The sequence below is a fragment of the Pinus tabuliformis genome, chromosome J (genome assembly GCF_031772625.1).
Source record: "Pinus tabuliformis cultivar Carrire ecotype Pingquan chromosome J, CPIR1, whole genome shotgun sequence".
In the NCBI taxonomy this organism is placed as follows: domain Eukaryota; kingdom Viridiplantae; phylum Streptophyta; class Pinopsida; order Pinales; family Pinaceae; genus Pinus; species Pinus tabuliformis.
The window spans coordinates 579,466,222-579,483,702 of record NC_142295.1 but is presented as its reverse complement, the minus strand read 5'-3'; the positions used below and the strand labels follow the sequence as shown (position 1 = coordinate 579,483,702).

Sequence of the window (17,481 nt, the reverse complement as noted above, 5' to 3'; positions counted from 1 at the left end):
TCTTGTATCCATCTGGTTTTAGTCTGAAGCCCAAGTATTTCAATCCTTCCATCAAGTCAGTTGCTTGAAAGGGAAAATTTTGAGTGGCTAATTGAGATTCCTGTAGGGTACATTTAGATAGTGAGATGGTGGATTTTTCTCTGTTGATCTCCATTCCCGTGGCTTTGCAGAATAGAATCAGAATCTCATTCAATGAAATCGTGTCCCGAACACTTCCATTCAGGAAAATCAAGATGTCATCAACAAAAAGTAGGTGTGTCAGATAGAAATGTTCCATGATTTTAAGTCCTTGTAGGCCTCCTCTTCTTTTTTTTGTAGCTATTAGTCTGCTCAACCCTTCCATGACTAGTAGGAAAAGTAGTGGAGATAAAGGGCATCCCTGCCTTATCCCTCTATCTATATTGAAAGTGGGCGATGCTGATCCATTAATGAGAATAGCAAAAGAAACAGAGGAGATACAACCCATGATCCAGTTGATGAGAGCAGGGGGAAATCCCAGGTGGGTAATAATCATCTTAATGTACAGCCAATTCGCTTTGTCAAAAGCTTTAGACAGGTCAATTTTGAGTATGAGACCCTTGAGATTTTTGTGTTTGATGGAGTGTAGGGCTTCCTGGGCTGTACCGATGGCATCATGTATATGTCTATGGTGGAGGAAAGCAAATTGCTCCTGAGAGATGTGGTTAGATAATATAGGATTAATGCGGTTGGCGATGATTTTAGAGCTGATTTTGTACAGACAGTTGCAGAGGGAAATAGGCCTAAAGTCATTAAAAGAGGATGGTGAATCAGTCTTAGGTATCAGGGCCAAGTATGTGAAGTTAATGGGAGGATAGATATGGCCAGTAATTCTGCTTTCTTCAATGACAACAAGTAGATCCCGTCCAAGTAACTCCAGGAATGCCAAATAGAACTCCACCGGCCAGCCATCCAGTCCAGGGCTCTTGTCTTTCTTGAACCACTTAAGAGTTCCCTCCAACTCCTCCAAGGTGACCGGTTGAGTTAAATCCTCTGCATCATCCTGTTCCACAAACCTAGGAAAGTGACCAGCCAAATTTATGATATCCGGTAGATTGATGGTTGCCGGAGCTGTAAATTGTCTTTTGAAATGTGTAATCCCCAATCTGGCTAATTGCGGGTGGGTAGAGGCCCAACCTTCGGCTCACAGGGCATCTGCTAGATAGTGTTGGTAGCCTTTCTACCATTTGCAAAGTTGTGGAAGAATTTTGTATTACCATCTCCCACTTGGAGCTAGATGGCCCTACTTTTCAATCTCCATTGTTCTTCCTTTTCCTGTAATATTTTAATCTTTCGGTTCTCCAGCGAAACCAGATGTATTTTAGACTCCTCCGAAATGAAACCCAGCCCCTGTTCATCTGTTAGCTGTGCAATCTGTAATTCAATGTCAACAAGATGCTGTTCATCTCTCAACTTCTTCCTCTTTGACCACTCCTCTGTCATTGTCCTGAGTTTATTTAACCGACTACAGAAATCCGCAGCCAATCTCTGTTCCCTCAGAGGTGGTTGAGCTCTCCAGAATTCAGTCACCAGGTTGATGTAGTCCGGATCTTTTAGGTGTCCGGTGAAGAATTTGTAGGGGGAGCGCGACTTCTTTGATGGGCCGGTGATCTGGAGATAAATGGGAAGATGATCTGATGATCCCCTGGTGCCCACCCATTGATGATATAGAGGAATATGACGGATGAGGTCTTCATGTATCAAGAACCGATCTAATCTGCGACCCAAGGCCGCCTCTCCCATCCGCCTATTATGCCAAGTGGGTAATTTCTTGTTCATAGGAACATCAACTAAATTGCAGGAGTCCAGAAGGGAGCTCATCTGATCGGATATAGGGTCGATTTGCGCATGATGTCCCCAGGATTCTTCCATACCCAAGGAAAAGTTAAGATCCCCTCCAATAATGGTAGTGTTTGTAACAAGATTATGCTCCAACAAGTTGTGCCAAAACTCCATTCTGTTTTGATTAGGGGCATAGATATTGATCACTTTAAGCTGAAGTCCCAGCTCCCCTACAAAAATGTCCATCCCAATAAAGCCCATACCGCCCCAAGTGGATATATGCTTGACGGTTTTTGGATTAATGCCAATAGCAAGACCACCAGATCTGCCAATGGCATCCATCCCTTGGAATATCCATCCTGGGAGAATAGAGTGTAGGGTATTGGTAATGGTATCAGTAGTGCCAAGGGTCTCCTGGAGGAAGAGGATGTCACAATGCGGATCTTTTAATAGCCTTTTGAGAGCCAATCTCTTTTTGGGGTTGGCTAATCCCCTGCAGTTGTGGGAGAGCCAAATCATGGGGATACATGGGCAATGGGCTCACATGCTCTAAGCGCCCTCTCAATAGTGTATTGTCGGCCCCTCGCTACATCTGGCACGACAGACTTGATTGTAGTTTTGATCTTGGATGGGCATCCTCTGGCTGGTTTGTGGAGTTTGGACCTTCCTGGGGAGAGTCCTAGTCCAAGAAGCAGGGATTTAGGTCGAGCTCTGGGACGGAGGTTGTATGGATGGGATCCCTGGCCAGAAGGGGAGGGAGAATGAGATGGTGGGGTGGAAAAATCCCTGTGGGAAGTGGGATTGGTGGAGAAAGTGGGTGGGGGAGGTGTTATAGTACAGGGGAGAGAAGGAAAAGTACAATGTGCAGATGTGGGGGGATGTAAAGATGTATGCAGAGCAGTTAACATAACATCTGAAAAAAGAACAGCGGATATGGGAATAGTCTCATTACCCGGCATAGAAGTCGCCTCCGCTGCTGATTTGGAGCGAGTCCGAGGAGGTGAGGGCGGAGCTTTTCGTCGATTACCAACCTTCTTTGTAGAGCCCACCGCTGCATCGGATGGTACCTCTCCTTGTATCTGTTCCCCCTTGTTCCGTTCTTCAGAGTGTTGTTGTTTCGTCCCCTCGGGTTTTCCGTGGTCACCGTAGAGTGCAGAGGGCAATCCTTGTAAAGGTGACCCACTTTGTGACACCTCCTGCAGTGAAATGGGGCTCCTTCGTAGTCCAAGAGTTGTTTCCGAGAGAAGTACCTTCTATGAAGAGTGATTTTTTCCTCAAGACCAGCCCTGGTGTCCAGGTGAACCAAGATCCTTGCCATAGTCATGATTCTTGTTTTTTCAAAGGACTTGTCATGTTCAAGGTAAGTCCCTAGTGCATCTCCAATGCGTTTGAATACTTGAGGGGTCCAAAATTGCATAGGTAATCCAGGAAGTCGGACCTAGATTGGTCCAGCCCCGAGCTATTCACGCTCTGGATCGAAAAGTGGATTCGATCGCTTCAAAAGAACTGGTGCGAGCTCAATATGCCAATATTTCGATAAAATCCATTCCGTATACTCCTCCTGTGGAAGTGGAGGGCGAACCATCCTCTAGCCAACACCCTTATGACAGGAAGTTCTTTCAGCAGGGAACCCCATATCTCTACTGTCCATTGCCGCAGTCTCTCCACTGAATAGTTCCTACCTCGAACACGGCCAACCAGAACTTTCCTCGCCGTATCCATGGCATCCGCCATGTGAACATCTTCGCCAAAGGTCAGGTTGATATCAGTGTCCACTGCTCTAAGACACCGACCCTTTTTCAGCTTATCTGAGTGCTTGCCCGTAGGATACTCTTTCAGCAGGTTCCGACACGGTTCCGAGGAGCTATGTTGCACCGAGGGAGTGGGTCGAGGGTTAGGAAAAGGAGAGCTGAAACAGCCAGAGAGAATTGGGGAATGCAGCTTGAGACTGCACGAGCCGGGTGGAAGAAGGATTGAGCAGGTCGCTGGTGGTTGGACGGGCCCACCTGTGCCAGGGATATGGAGGGAGGTTGCATAGGCGGGGAGAACTGAGGGGATGGAGGAGGGGGAAGATGCGGGGATTAGGCAGGGGAGAGTCGAAAGAGGGTGAAGCATGAAGACAGGTACCGAGAAGATTCAGCATGGCCGGAGAGAGGGGAGGGCAATCCAAACGGGGCAGGACCGCAACGTTGACAGCAGGGTGCTGGTGTTTGCCGGAAAAGGGTGGGTGTAGCTTTAACTGTATAGCATCTGTCATCCGACCCTCCTTCGGTGTAGATTGCTGGGCCTAGATCTCCTGCTCTGGCATGGGGTCCTCCTCGTAGTCCACGAGGTCTTCTTCCACCATTTTAACCGGAAGGAGGCTGGCAGTAGAGATGTAACGGGGTTGTGCCAACAACAACGAGCAATACCACACTACCGACAAGAGAAACCCACCGACCGACCTGTCTGTAGAGGGCAAAAACCATTAAAAAAACCAAACCGCGGTCAGACCCGCGTGGAGAAACCTGTGACCATATCCACAAGCGGCTCGTTGTTAGCCAAGGACTCGGGACTGCGACCAGAAACCCTAGGGTTCTGCCATGGTTAGGGTTCTCAGCGTCACAACCAGCTCCCTGCAGAAGCTAAATTCCTTTCATCAACCATATATCCACCACTCTGTAACGAATAAAATATATATAAATAATGTAAATGATAATAAGGATAAATAATTATTAGTTAATTAGTAATTAGGTTGAAGAGGCATGTCTAAATGAGACATGACTCTTCATGAAGAGACACTTGCCTGATATATAAGCAAGCCCCTGGTTCTCATTTGTAATTCGTTCTCATTCTTATTCACATATTTAATATATAATATTCGTATCCTCATGGATATCTTAATATTCCAAGTCTTTTGGAGTAATTAATTTGTAGAAGGAACTTTGTTTGCTTCATTTGGTATCAGAGCAATTTGGTCCTCTAGGTTGCTTAACCGGTGCACAGAGCTCGTTCTCTGATCCAAGTCTTTGGCTATCGACTCTTCGTCAAATTTATTATTTGGGAGTTTCTCCTTTTCTCCATTTTTCTAGGTCTTTGGCCATAAAAAAAATTATCCAAAAAAATAAAACTATAAGTAAATAAATTAAAAAAATAAGAAGAAAAAAAAAGTAAAAGAAAAAACAAAACGGATACAAAATCTCATACCAAGTATATTTAAAACTTTTACGTGGATAAGCTTGTGGTTTTAAAAACAACCCATGGTAATTGCCCATGGTATTTTAAAAAGTAAAAAAAAAACAAAAAACAAAAAGAATACGATTTACTTTTTACGTGGAGAACATTTTAACGGAGGTTTTAAAAACAACCCATGGTAATAGCCCATGGTATTTTAACGTTGTGACCGTGTCATATGAAAAGACGTGACCTTTATATTTATTAAGTGGGGTGACATTAAGAAGTTATCAAGGGAGTAATTAAGTATATAAAAAAGGGACCAATTATTATTAAAAAAAAAAAGTGAACTTATTATTATAAGATAATAAAGTTATTTTGAAAAGGGGTCTTAATATAAAGAAATACATACATATATATAGGGCAACAATATAAAGGAGTATTTTTTTTTTTTAGTTTTTAATAATCCACATTAAGGGAGAATATTGGAAATATATATAGATAAAAAAAAGGGAGATAAAAGAAGTTAAAAAAAAAAATTCCATACAGAGTTAAAAGAAGTGAAGAAAAAGAAAAAATATGGAATCCCTGAGTTGGGAACAAGAACAATCAATCGCAAGAGATATAGAACAATTTATTACAATAATGGAGCGATGGGCTGAGGAGGGAAAGAGAATGGATTCCTTCTTCCATTCTTTACATCCATCATCACTTCCACAAAATGATGTTATCCAGTGTACCGAGAAAGTGCAGCGAAAAGATCAAGAGAATGACAAAATAGCCAAAATTCAACAAAGCAAGGAAGTGTTAGAACGTGAACATAAAAATCTTGTGGATATACATTACAAAGAAATAATGGAAAATGATGAAAAAATTTCTCGTCGCAAGGACCACATCAAAAAATTACTGGCACAAGTGAAGAAGACTAAGTCTCAAAGAAAGAACTCAAGCAACATTTATGAGAACAAGAAGAGGAAAATTTATGTTTAAAGAACCTTAATAAAAATTTATTAGAACAAATCAGAGATCTAAAAGATGAAAAACTTAAAATTCAAAACACTGAAAATAAGGTTGATGAATCAAAAACCAAAGAACTTTTACGTCTGAGAAACCATAATCAAAGTCTGTTCAATCAAACTAAGAAACTTAAGGAGGATAAGAAAGCATTAAAAGATAAGTTGGAACAAGTCACTCAAGAAGAAGTATCGAAATCTCCAGTCACAACAGTTCAAGTTGAAAATAAGGGAACGAATACCGATCCAGTGAATATGACAACTCAAGAAGACAAGTCAGTTGAAGAAACGACACACGTAGATGTTGCAGTTCAGACAATGGACATCCCAAGTGAATGTTCCATAACCAATTCAACAACATCTTCGCCAGAAGAAAATCTAAAAACTTTATATCGGCATCCGAATCATGAGAATAGACAAATCAACCAAGCTGTGTATCAGGACCATTCAAACCGTAGACAACAAATTAATGTTTCAGAGAATAATGACATAACATCAATTCCGTCTTATGCTGACAAGTCGTTACAAAATTTTAGTGATCAGAATGCTATACAGAAGATTAATCTGGGATGGTCTGATCCCTTCTCAGTGCGACAATTTTGTTTGTCACTAAGAAGATCATATCAACTTGTATCAACGAGGATGACTATTCCAAGAGAGAAAGACGTTCGAAGCCGAAAAAGAGATCAAGCCTTTTTTCATCGACAAGCTTTGAGGACAAAGCTTTTTGAGAAAGGAGGCAATGTAACGAATAAAATATATATAAATAATGTAAAATAATGTAAATGGTAATAAGCATAAATAATTATTAGTTAATTAGTAATTAGGTTGAAGAGGCATGTTTAAATGAGACATGACTCTTCATGAAGATACACTTGCCTGATATATAAGCAAGCCTCTCGTTCTCATTTGTAATTCATTCTCATTCTTATTCACATATTTAATTTATAATATTTGTATCCTCATGGATATCTTAATATTCCAAGTCTTTTGGAGTAATTAATTTGTAGAAGGAACTTTGTTTGCTTCACACTCCAAGCATGCTTTAAAAGTTCAATCTTTTTTACGGAGAGATCCTACACAATCACAACCCCAATCAATAATAAACCTTTAATGATATATTCAAGTTAACACAAACCTTCGGGGTCCTCAATCATTTTGATGCTACTTATATCATTATCAAGTTATCCAAGTACAACTTGTCAGAAGCATGCTTCTTCTTTTACTTCTTGAGTAGCACCAAATACAACCTCAATATTTTTCAATTCTTTTGTTTGCAAATCCATTTGTAATACTTTCGTTCATTGTTTCTTCAAGGTATTTACTATGACTATCATATTATGTTCTCCCTCTCAGCCGGGGAGATATACCTTTTCATCTATCCAAGCTTCCTCTCAACTTAGGGAGATCAATAACTACTTCTTTTATAATATTAGAGAAACTTCATACTTTCAAGGCTTCATTTATTTCTCATGGCATCAAGGTCAACTTTGATCATCATCATTCTTATAGCTTCCTTCATCATCGTTATGAACATCTTCAAGATCTTGAAGATTATGTACCTACAAAACTTTAATAACAAGTACAACCAAATACAAACATACAGAAGCATGAAGTTAACTATATCAAAATCATGTCATTACAATGGAAGCATCAAAATATTAGACATCAAATACCTAAACCTAGTTAGGTTCATAATAAAAAAGAGACACATCTTTTTACATACTAGACTTCAACTTCATTCTAGGGTTTTTGTCATAAACCCTAGACTCCATCTTTGAGACATAAAGCCTTAGATATCAACAATTCAATCAATCATAGTACTATACATTTAATGTTTCAACAATAAGCTTTTAGAATTACATGTCAAACTCTACTATGATTTGTTGCAAACCCTAGTGAACCCTAAAGGTTAGGGTTTCACAAGAATGATCAAACAACAAGAGGTAGTATAAAGAGGGTAGATTCAATCTAATGATTAATCACCCTAACAAGAATCTTTATGATTCAAAACTCTAGACATAAATATGTTATTAATGTGAAACAAATTTCAAAAGAGAATGATCATACGTTTTGTAGGATAGAACCTTGTAACAAAACTTGTAGTCTAAGATATACCTTAAATTGTTCTTTAACAAACATTGTAGGAATTCAGCTCTAGAACTTTTGTCACGAATCAAGTCTTTCCTTTGAAGTCTCCTCCATAACCTTTGAGCATTCTGCGAGCTTTCCTAACCAAGGAAAATATAAGGAAAAGGTTAATAGTATACAATATAAGCAAATCTCGATATGAGGAGGAAACCAAACATAAAAGAGGAAACAAGGAACATGATACTTATCTTTTGGTAAAATAGTGGAGGCTTCCTCATAATCTAGTCCTTTGATGGATACCTTCACTTTAAACAATGCAAACATGTTCTAACAAGATAAACTCTAGAAATCAAAACATAAAAGAAAACATTACAAAACTTCCTCCACCAAGTCAGCGTCCCAATATGATTCAACAAACTTGAGTAGTCTCTTCTTGTCCAATAGCTACAACCCATCAACAACCCAAAATTTCAGCCCCCAACAACTAGAATTTTGGCCCTACTGTAGATGCAAAATTTCCGCCTCCCAAACAACATCAGAATTTTGCACTTGTGAGAGTAGAGAGAGAAACTTCAACTTCCTTTTGCTTGACAAAGCCTTCCTTCTCCTTTGCTAGGGTTTTCTTCCTCTTCCTTGAACTTCACACCCATTTTCTGTCTCCAGCTATGGCAGATCGAACTTGTGATTAATGTGCTCCAAATGAGTCGAGTTGCTACTCTTTTATTGTGGTTTATGCCTCCCTAATTAGGCCGACTTGTCTAGGTTGAGGCCTAAATGGCCTATTTTACATAAAAATAAATTTCTTCTTTGATAGATGAAGCCCAAGAAGGGTCTTTTACATATTGACAAAGACAAGGACTCTTGACATGAACCCTAGAAGCCTATATTGGAGGCTTTGACCTAAAAACATTGACCCAAGCATGAAACCCATGTTTTAATATGTCAATTTATTTTATAATAAAATTTCTTTTTCTTTCTTTTGACAAATACATTACATCGTGACTCAAATACAATTATGAAGATCGACACTAGTTACATTCTTCAACATCACAAGCATCATGAATCCACTCTGTTAGAAAGTGATAAATGAGACATTAGGGTGATGCCAATCGAAGATATTTTCTGTTAACTTATTTCTTTTTCTATTTACTATTTCTATGACTTTGAACTTCTATACAGTTTATATTGTACCTGTTATGATTTCTGTTGTCTAAGGTCCAATAATTTCTGTCTCTGCAGACTTTGTGTGAAATGCATGGACGCTATTTGGGAAGTTCTTGGTGAAGTTGGATTTGAAATACTCAATGTAAGTGCTAGAGTTTATGAAAATATACATGTCATTGAATGCCTTTATTTTGGGTAGAATTCAGTGAGTTGCCTGATATTTTTGAACCCTGAAGATTAAAAATAGTTGGTTTAAAGATTTCCAAATAGCAAATGTATTAAATGTAGGTTTAATGGTGCTTGATGGTGGATTTATTTCTAGAATCGTGTTCTCTTTTGCAATGCATATCATTGAAATTCCATCTTTATGAAACAAATATTTCTTGTTCCATGAACTCTTTGTTAAAATTGGCAACTAGGGCCAAACTCCATGTGGGTCATCTTATTTATGGCAGCTGATATTTTTATTGGATCCCTCTCATCGAGAGGTGTAGGATTGATCTAAAGATCATCCAATTCCGATAAGTATTTATGAAGTTATGAATTTATTTATGTTATAAAACAAATTGTCAAGCCGACCAACAACTTGAGTAGGCTCAGAAGCCCAATAGACATGCCTATTCATCATCTATGTTTTAGTATAAATAGAAGAGGACTTGAAGTCATTTAGACACTCTTCATGTGATCTCCTCCTCTCCACGTCTTGGGTTTTTGGTGAAGGAGAGACACAAAAGTAGATACGTTGAGCCAAGAATGATGCCCTAGCTTATACGCCGAAGATGCCCTAGCTTATACGCTGTTCAAGAAGCCCTAACACATCTGAACACAGCCCTGTAATGGAGTCACCTAGCCGTAGTAAGGGAAGACATTCTTACGCTGTTCATGGAGATCTATACACAGTTCATGAAGATCTATACACAGTTCATGATGAGGATTCTACGCAGACATGGAGACATTTATACGCTGTCATGTATACTTAGTCATGGAAACTCATGCTAACATATACGCTGTCATATGCAACAACTCTGTACACAATGTATGCATAACATATACACTGTTATATGCAGAATCTCTATACATGATGTATGCATAACAGACTGATATACGCATCATGGTATACGCACAGCATGGATACTATACATGATATACGCGCAGACATAAAGACCCTAATTCATTGTCAAAAGTGATTGATATATGCACTATCGTATAAGCACAACATGGAGACTCTATACATGATATACGCATGGAGAATACAACATAAGGCCACTGTCAATGCATGAAGCCGCAATCAATGCATGAAGCCACAGTAAAGGCATGAAGCTGCAGAGAGCCGCAGTCAAGCAAATTACTGTCTTGCTATGACTCGATGATGAGATAAGGATTCGATGAGGAGATCCTTGGCTTATGTATCATCAACGTATTCCTGTGGCAAAGAAGATCTATGAAATCCTTCAGCAGCATTATCATGATCATGGGCAGCGTAAAGATGAATGAGATCATGAGCATCATGATGATGAATGAGATCACGAGCATGGGCAGCTTGATGATGAATAAGACCATGGAAGATGCAGCATGATGAGCAGCATGAAGATGAGAGTAGCTCAGTCATCAAGGTTCAACACATGTGACAGTACAACAAGGTATCACACGGTAATGTGTAGCAAATGAACGAGAGACAACACTACATTAGGTGAAGCCGTCACCTTGGAGAATTAGTTGAAGCAAAATGTCTTCAACTGATCTCATCGTTATAGGAAATGATCTATGCTCAGATCTAGATAAGTCAAAGTGTTGACTTCTATTGTAAATGTACTATCTCTCTCACTTTCTTTGCTGAACTTTGAAGAACATAAAAGAAGAATTGATCAAGGGTTTCCCCACATTGTGGGGTTTGTCCCTGGCTAGCGCCACATCTTGTGTCCTCTTGTCTTGGTTTGTCTTTTGCGATTTATATTTATGTTCTATCTGCAGTTTACTTTATGCTGATGTGATTGCTAATCTGGAAAAGAAATTGAAATAAATTGCTCTAGCATAGAACATACCTAAAATTAACATGGTATTAGAGCTAAGGTGAAGACAATGCCCAAGCAAGAGTGAAAGAGCAATCACCAAAGACAGTTGGGACAAGGCGAAAGGATCAATGTGTTCCTCATAATTCACCCACGGTGAAGTCGAAGCAGAGAATATTATCAGAATGGCGCAACGGAAGGTTCTGATGGCCTACCTAAAGATCACTTCATTGGGAAGTTCGGATCTAAGGGTGGAAGGAAAGACAGATGCCTTGGTTACAATAAGTTCAGCCATTATGCGAAGGAGTGTCTGAATGGCAAAGACACTTCTCTTGATGAAGATAAACAAATCATTCCAGGGTCAAGGGAATGATAGGTAATACAGTTCATCAAGGAGAAATGGTCGACTCTTTAAAGAAAGCAAGGAACCCCAGGCACTTCATCGAATAGATAATCGTGGGATTATTCTTGGAGCCGATACCACCTATCCCGGAAAGGGTGTAGGGAATGTTACCTCTAAATTGAATGAGGGTAACTCGATTCATTTATTGAATCTCTTTTATGTACTTGATCGCAAGAAGAACGTGATGTCCATTTCAGCAATGGAAGTCAAAGGTTATAGGGTGGCATTCATCGATGGAAAGGTATGTGTTTGAAAATAGATTTTTCAAAAGATGTTTTTGAGTTCAGGGTTGTATCAAGTGGCCGGAAGTCCACTGGGGACCATGTCCACTAACACAACACCGGAGGTCTGTGAGTCAGATGGTGACAGGGATGCCTGAATTCAAAAAGAGCATGAAGGTACATGTCTGAAAAGTACTGAAGGAAAATCTTATAAGGGGACCATTCCCCTCATGCAGCAGGTCCACAGGTTTGGAACAACCCGAGGAGTTTTGAGATTCATGATCGGGAATTTCATGTATATAGGGGGAAGAAAGCCCTCTATGGCTTGAAGCAAAACACCTCGAGCGTAGCATGAGAGTTGTTAGATGAAGCTGAGATTCACTAGGAGTGAAACCGATCCAAACCATTACCCGAAGGTTGTGGATGATAAACCTCTCATACCGGCACTTTATGAGGATGACCCATGTATGACAGGTGCAGACCCTCTCATTTGCAGAAGAGAGAGGGAGTTGGATTCCGAACGTGGAATGATTAACTGCAAACCTGTGACTACCTCGAGGATCCTAACTTTCAGAAGTTATATTGTAGTGATGTCGGACCAGATTTGGGAAATGGCTTTAAGTTTCATAAACTCATTCGCATTGATGTTCTTGGTGAACTTCCGTCCAGACATATGTTTTGCAGTTAGGATGGTGAGCTCATATTCAGTTGAGCCTCACTGGATTGGTGCCAAGAATCTTCTGAGATATCTTCAGGGCACAATCTCTCATGATTAGTTCTCCTGTGAGGTATGGATGATGTGTTCTCCATGACGATTGTGTAGCAGGATGATTAGTTCTCCTATGAGGACAAGATTGATTAGTTCTCCCGTCGAGTCATCCTACCCATTTAGTCTGGGACTCATGGGAAGTACCTCTTATCTGATCAATGAGCAGGGAAATGAGGATAGGGACCATAGTAGTACCGATGGGCGCATCGCTGTATCTACCGTACTCTCTATGCTAGGATGACCTTCATTGATCTGGGATCAATGATACTGGTTTGGGACCAGTGGTAGGAGTTGTACCCACTATGACATTGACTTCGGGTCGGTTGAGGACTGGTTTGAGACCAGTGGTACATACTCTGAGACTGACTTCAAGTCAGTAGAATACTGGTCTGGGACCAGTGGTAGGAGTTGTACCTACTATGACTGACTTCGGGTCGGTTAAGGACTGGTCTGGGACTAGTGGTACACACTCTGAGACAGACTTCGGGTCAGTAGAGGACTGGTCTAGGACCAGTGAGAGTGGTACATACTGTGACACTGACTTCGGGTCAGTTGAGATTGGTCTGGGACCAATGGTACACTCTTTGAGACTGATGATACTGGTTTGGGACCAGTAGTAGGAGTGGTACCCACTAGTACACTGACTTTGGGTTGGTTTAGACTGATCTGGGACTAGTGGTATGCACTCTGAGATTGACTTCGGGTCAGTGGAGAATGGTATGAGACATTCTCGATCAATTCTTCTTCTTCTTGGTTTAGCAGAGCTGAGCTGAGCTAAGCTGAGTTGCGCTGAGCAGAGCAGCGCAGAGCAGAGCAGAGCTGAGCAGTGCAGGGCACTAATGGCAGAGATAGTACAACCGGACATATGGATCAGCGGATGTAGTTCTCCCTAGTTGAGAGGGAGTGTTAAAATTGGCAACTAGGGCCAAACTCCATGTGGGTCACCTTATTTATGGCAGCTGATATTTTATTGGATCCTTCTCATCAAGAGGTGTAGGATTGATCTAAAGATCATCTAATTTCAATAAGTATTTATGAAGTTATGAATTTATTTATGTTATAAAACAAATTGTCAAGCCGACCAACAACTTGAGTAGGCTCAGAAACCCAATAGACATGCCTATTCATCATCTACGTTTTAGTATAAATAGAAGAGGACTTGAAGTCATTTAGACACTCTTCATGTGATCTCCTCCTCTCCACGTCTTGGGTTTTTGGTGAAGGAGAGACACAAAAGTGGATACTGTTAGGATATTCCGACACATAGGATATAGTTAAGTTCAACTTGGTCTAGTATAGAGTTAGGTTAGAGTTAGGTAAAGTGTGTTTCTTTACCGTTGTACATTTTGTAACTTACAATCCGACGGTCACGATATGTAGTGATCCAACGGTTCACTCTCACCTCGGTATTACCGACACTTGATCCGTGGCTTGACACCCGATTGGTCCATGAGTTCTATTTAAAGCGCATGGAGGGTCATTGTTCGGGTAATCCGTGCATGAGAGAAGCTTATGTAAATTTTCATTCTTTGATTAATAAATTGTCTGTACCCACGTTGGGACAGGCCGTGGACTGTTTCCCTCCTTGCACTCTGAGGGTTTTAACCACGTCAAAAATACTGGTGTATTGATTTGAGATCTGGTTGTGAGCGGTGTCCTCTTGGTATTCTTTCTGAGGAACTTACCCTGTAAATTCCTACATGGTATCGGAGCTATTTGAGGGCCGCGTCCGTTGGTGATCCAAATCTGAAGCCGGTAGAACTGCATGCGGCTGTCGTTTCCTAGATCTGCTGTTTCTGACTGCTTTCGGGCCGAGAGGACTGCTCTGTTGCGTTCAGAGCATCTGTTTCAGTGAGGAACCCCTTTCGTTTCACGCGAAAAGGTTTCCGGTAGCCCTAGCTGCGTCATTTTTCAGATCGGGAGGTATACAGTGTTTTTTTTGCAGTTTACTGTCATTTTCTCTCTGCTTATTTCGGTTTCGGTTTATTTAGCCTTTTTTTTTCCGGATCTATACCTTTCATTTCTGCGTATGCTCTTTGCCCTGCGACTCTGTGCGATCTGGGCAAATCAGAAACAGAAAGAAAGGATTTTTCTCATGCGTATGCTCTTTTCCCTGCACCTTAGTGTGATCTCGGAAAATCAGAAACATTGAGAAAAATATTTAGTTTTTCGGCTAAAAGCTAACTTTGAGATTTTTTTTAAATTTCTAGTTTTTTGGCTAAAGCTAACTTCGAGCCGTAAGGTTCGTTTTTCTTTGGATATTCGTGTTGGGTTTTGTGTTTTGTGTTTTGTAGGGGAAAAGAGTCTTCCCAAGGCAAGCACGCAAATCGAGGCCCCCCCCCCCCCTCTCTCTCTCTCTCTCTCTCTCAAATATTTTGTATAGATCAATTGGTTCAAAGACCTTTTAAGAGAGTAGAGGTCTTGGGTTCAAGTCTCCATTTTGTGGGGGCGGATTTTTTTCATTCCCGCACATTCGCGCACTTTGCCGGCAACGTCAACAATTTTTTTTCAAAAAGCCATAACTTCTTCATCCGGAAGCCTTTTTCAGAGCCGTTTTTTTTAAAACCGCCTATTTTTTCGAGATCTATCCATTGGACCACTTACTTTCAGCATCTTCAGCTTCAGTTGTTTTTCAAAAAATGGAAAGTCCATGCCAAGTCATTCTTGACAGCACTAACTACTTCCAATGGGTAGCCTACATGGGAGATTTACTTAGAAGTAAAGGTCTCTTCAGAATAGCCACAGACCAAGAGAAGAAACCCAAAGATGAAGACAAGGCCGAAAAATGGGAAAATCGACAAGATCAAGCACGTGGTTTGATAGGAATGTCTGTTTCTCCTGATCTTAGATTCCACATTGCAGAAATTGAAACTCCTCATGAAGCATTAGAAAAACTTGCTAAAGTTTTTGGGATTAAAAATGAAATTAGAGCCCATCAACTTGAGAATGAGTTGCTTACTTTGGATCCTAATAATTTTTCTTGCATTGAAGATTTCTTGTCCAAATTCAAGACCCTTAGATATCTCTTGGAAGGTGTTAAAGTTAAGAAAGAAGATGGTAACCTTATTTATTCCATCCTTACTAAGTTGGGACCAGCCTACTCTGTATTTGTTTCCACTTTCCATTCTACCAGGGAAGCTTTCATTTGTCAAGGCAAAGACTACAAGCCCCTTCCTTTGACTCCTTTTGTGATTCCTTAATAAGAGAACAAGAAAAACTCTTACACCTTGGTCTTCTTAATCTTGGAAACTCTTCCTCGAAAGCGTTAGCCGCCCAGCAGCAACCAAATTCAAAGAATCCTAAGAAGTCTTATCCTCAAAGGAATGGTCCTAAACCAACTCAGCCTCAAGATGAAAGATCATTTCAGCAATATGACAAGACCAATAAAAACAAATGGAAGAAGACTGACAGACATTGTAACTTTTGTAATCGAGATGGCCACTTAGAATCTAAATGCTTTAAGAAGATGGAAGCCTTGGAAGCCGCAATGAAGAAACATAACATCCATCTGGAGCCTACTTCAACTTCAACTTCCGGAACGGCATTTTCTGCATGTCATCGTCAATCATCTCAGTCTGGTTATGCATTAAATGTATCTTCTTCTTCTTCTCATTCTCATGAGTGGCTCATTGATTCTGGAGCCTCTTGTCACATGGCCAAAAACCAAGCCATGTTTTCTTCTTTAAATGATTGTAACACCAAAAATATATATGTTGGTGATGATAGATCTCTTAATGTTGTAGGGACTGGAACTGTTCATCTAGACAATGGTCAGTTCAATGATGTATTATGTGTTCCAAACTTATCCTGCAACCTTCTATCTGTCTATCAGATAACTCATTCAGGTGAAGGTAAAATTGTTGAATTTTCACCTCATGATGTTGTAATCAAGGATCTAAAAGATCCTAAACAGATTCTAGCTACTGGTCTTGCTGATGATTCCAAAAGGTTGTATAAGTTTCACAACTTTGGGTCATCCCATCTTCCCTCAGTATTTGTTGCTCATAATGATGAAGTGAGCAAACTTTGGCATGAGCGGTATGGTCACTTAAACTATCGCTCCCTTCAGCATCTATGTAAAGAAAACATGGTGACAGGTCTTCCTATGGTATCTTGCAAAGATGGTGTTTGTTCCGGATGTGTACTCGGAAAACATCATCGGGACAGTTTTGACAAACGTGCCTCTTGGCACGCCTCAGCCCCTTTACAGCTTGTGCACAGTGATTTATGTGGTCCTCTTCCTGTTGCTTCATTCTCTGGCTGCAAGTACTTCTTAACTTTCATTGATGATTTCTCCAGACGCACTTGGGTATACTTCTTAAAACTCAAGAGCGAAGTATTTACCACCTTTTTGGCCTTCAAAGCATTCGTTGAAAAACAATCTGGACATCAAATTCTTAAGCTAAGAACTGATAATGGTGGAGAATATGTTAAAAATGCATTCATCAACTTTTGCACCGAAAATGGAATTCAAATGCAACATACTGTTCCATACACTCCACAACAAAATGGTGTAGCTGAAAGGAAAAATCGCACCTTAAAGGAAATGGCTAATTGTATGCTGCAATCTAAAGGACTCAGTCTTAGTTTTTGGGCCGAAGCAATTAATTGTGCAAATTATATAATCAATCGCACTCCTACTAAGGTTCTAGAGAATATCACTCCAGAAGAAGCCTGGAGTTCCATTAAACCAGATGTAAGTCACTTTCGTGTGTTTGGAAGTGAAGCATGGGCCCATATTCCAGATGAAAAGCATAAAGCCTTAGAACCTAAGAGTGAGAAATGTACTTTTGTTGGATATTCTGAAGATGTAAAAGGCTATAGACTTATTCCATTTAAGTCCAAAAATGTTATCATT

The 17,481-nt window shown here is 40.2% G+C and overlaps 1 protein-coding gene across 5 annotated transcripts in view; it reads left to right on the top strand.

The window, feature by feature from the left end:
- LOC149228306 (tRNA nucleotidyltransferase cca2-like) overlaps positions 1 to 17,481 on the top strand; it is a 315,926-nt gene that overhangs the window by 119,806 nt on the left and 178,639 nt on the right. For all 5 annotated transcript variants that reach the window (XR_016247860.1, XM_089378148.1, XM_089378147.1 and 2 more), the window contains exon 9: positions 9,297 to 9,363. Coding sequence is in view for 4 of the 5 variants with exons in the window: in XM_089378148.1 (XP_089234274.1) it covers positions 9,297 to 9,363 (67 nt within the window). In the remaining variant the exon portion in view is untranslated. The remainder of the gene's footprint in view (positions 1 to 9,296; positions 9,364 to 17,481) is intronic.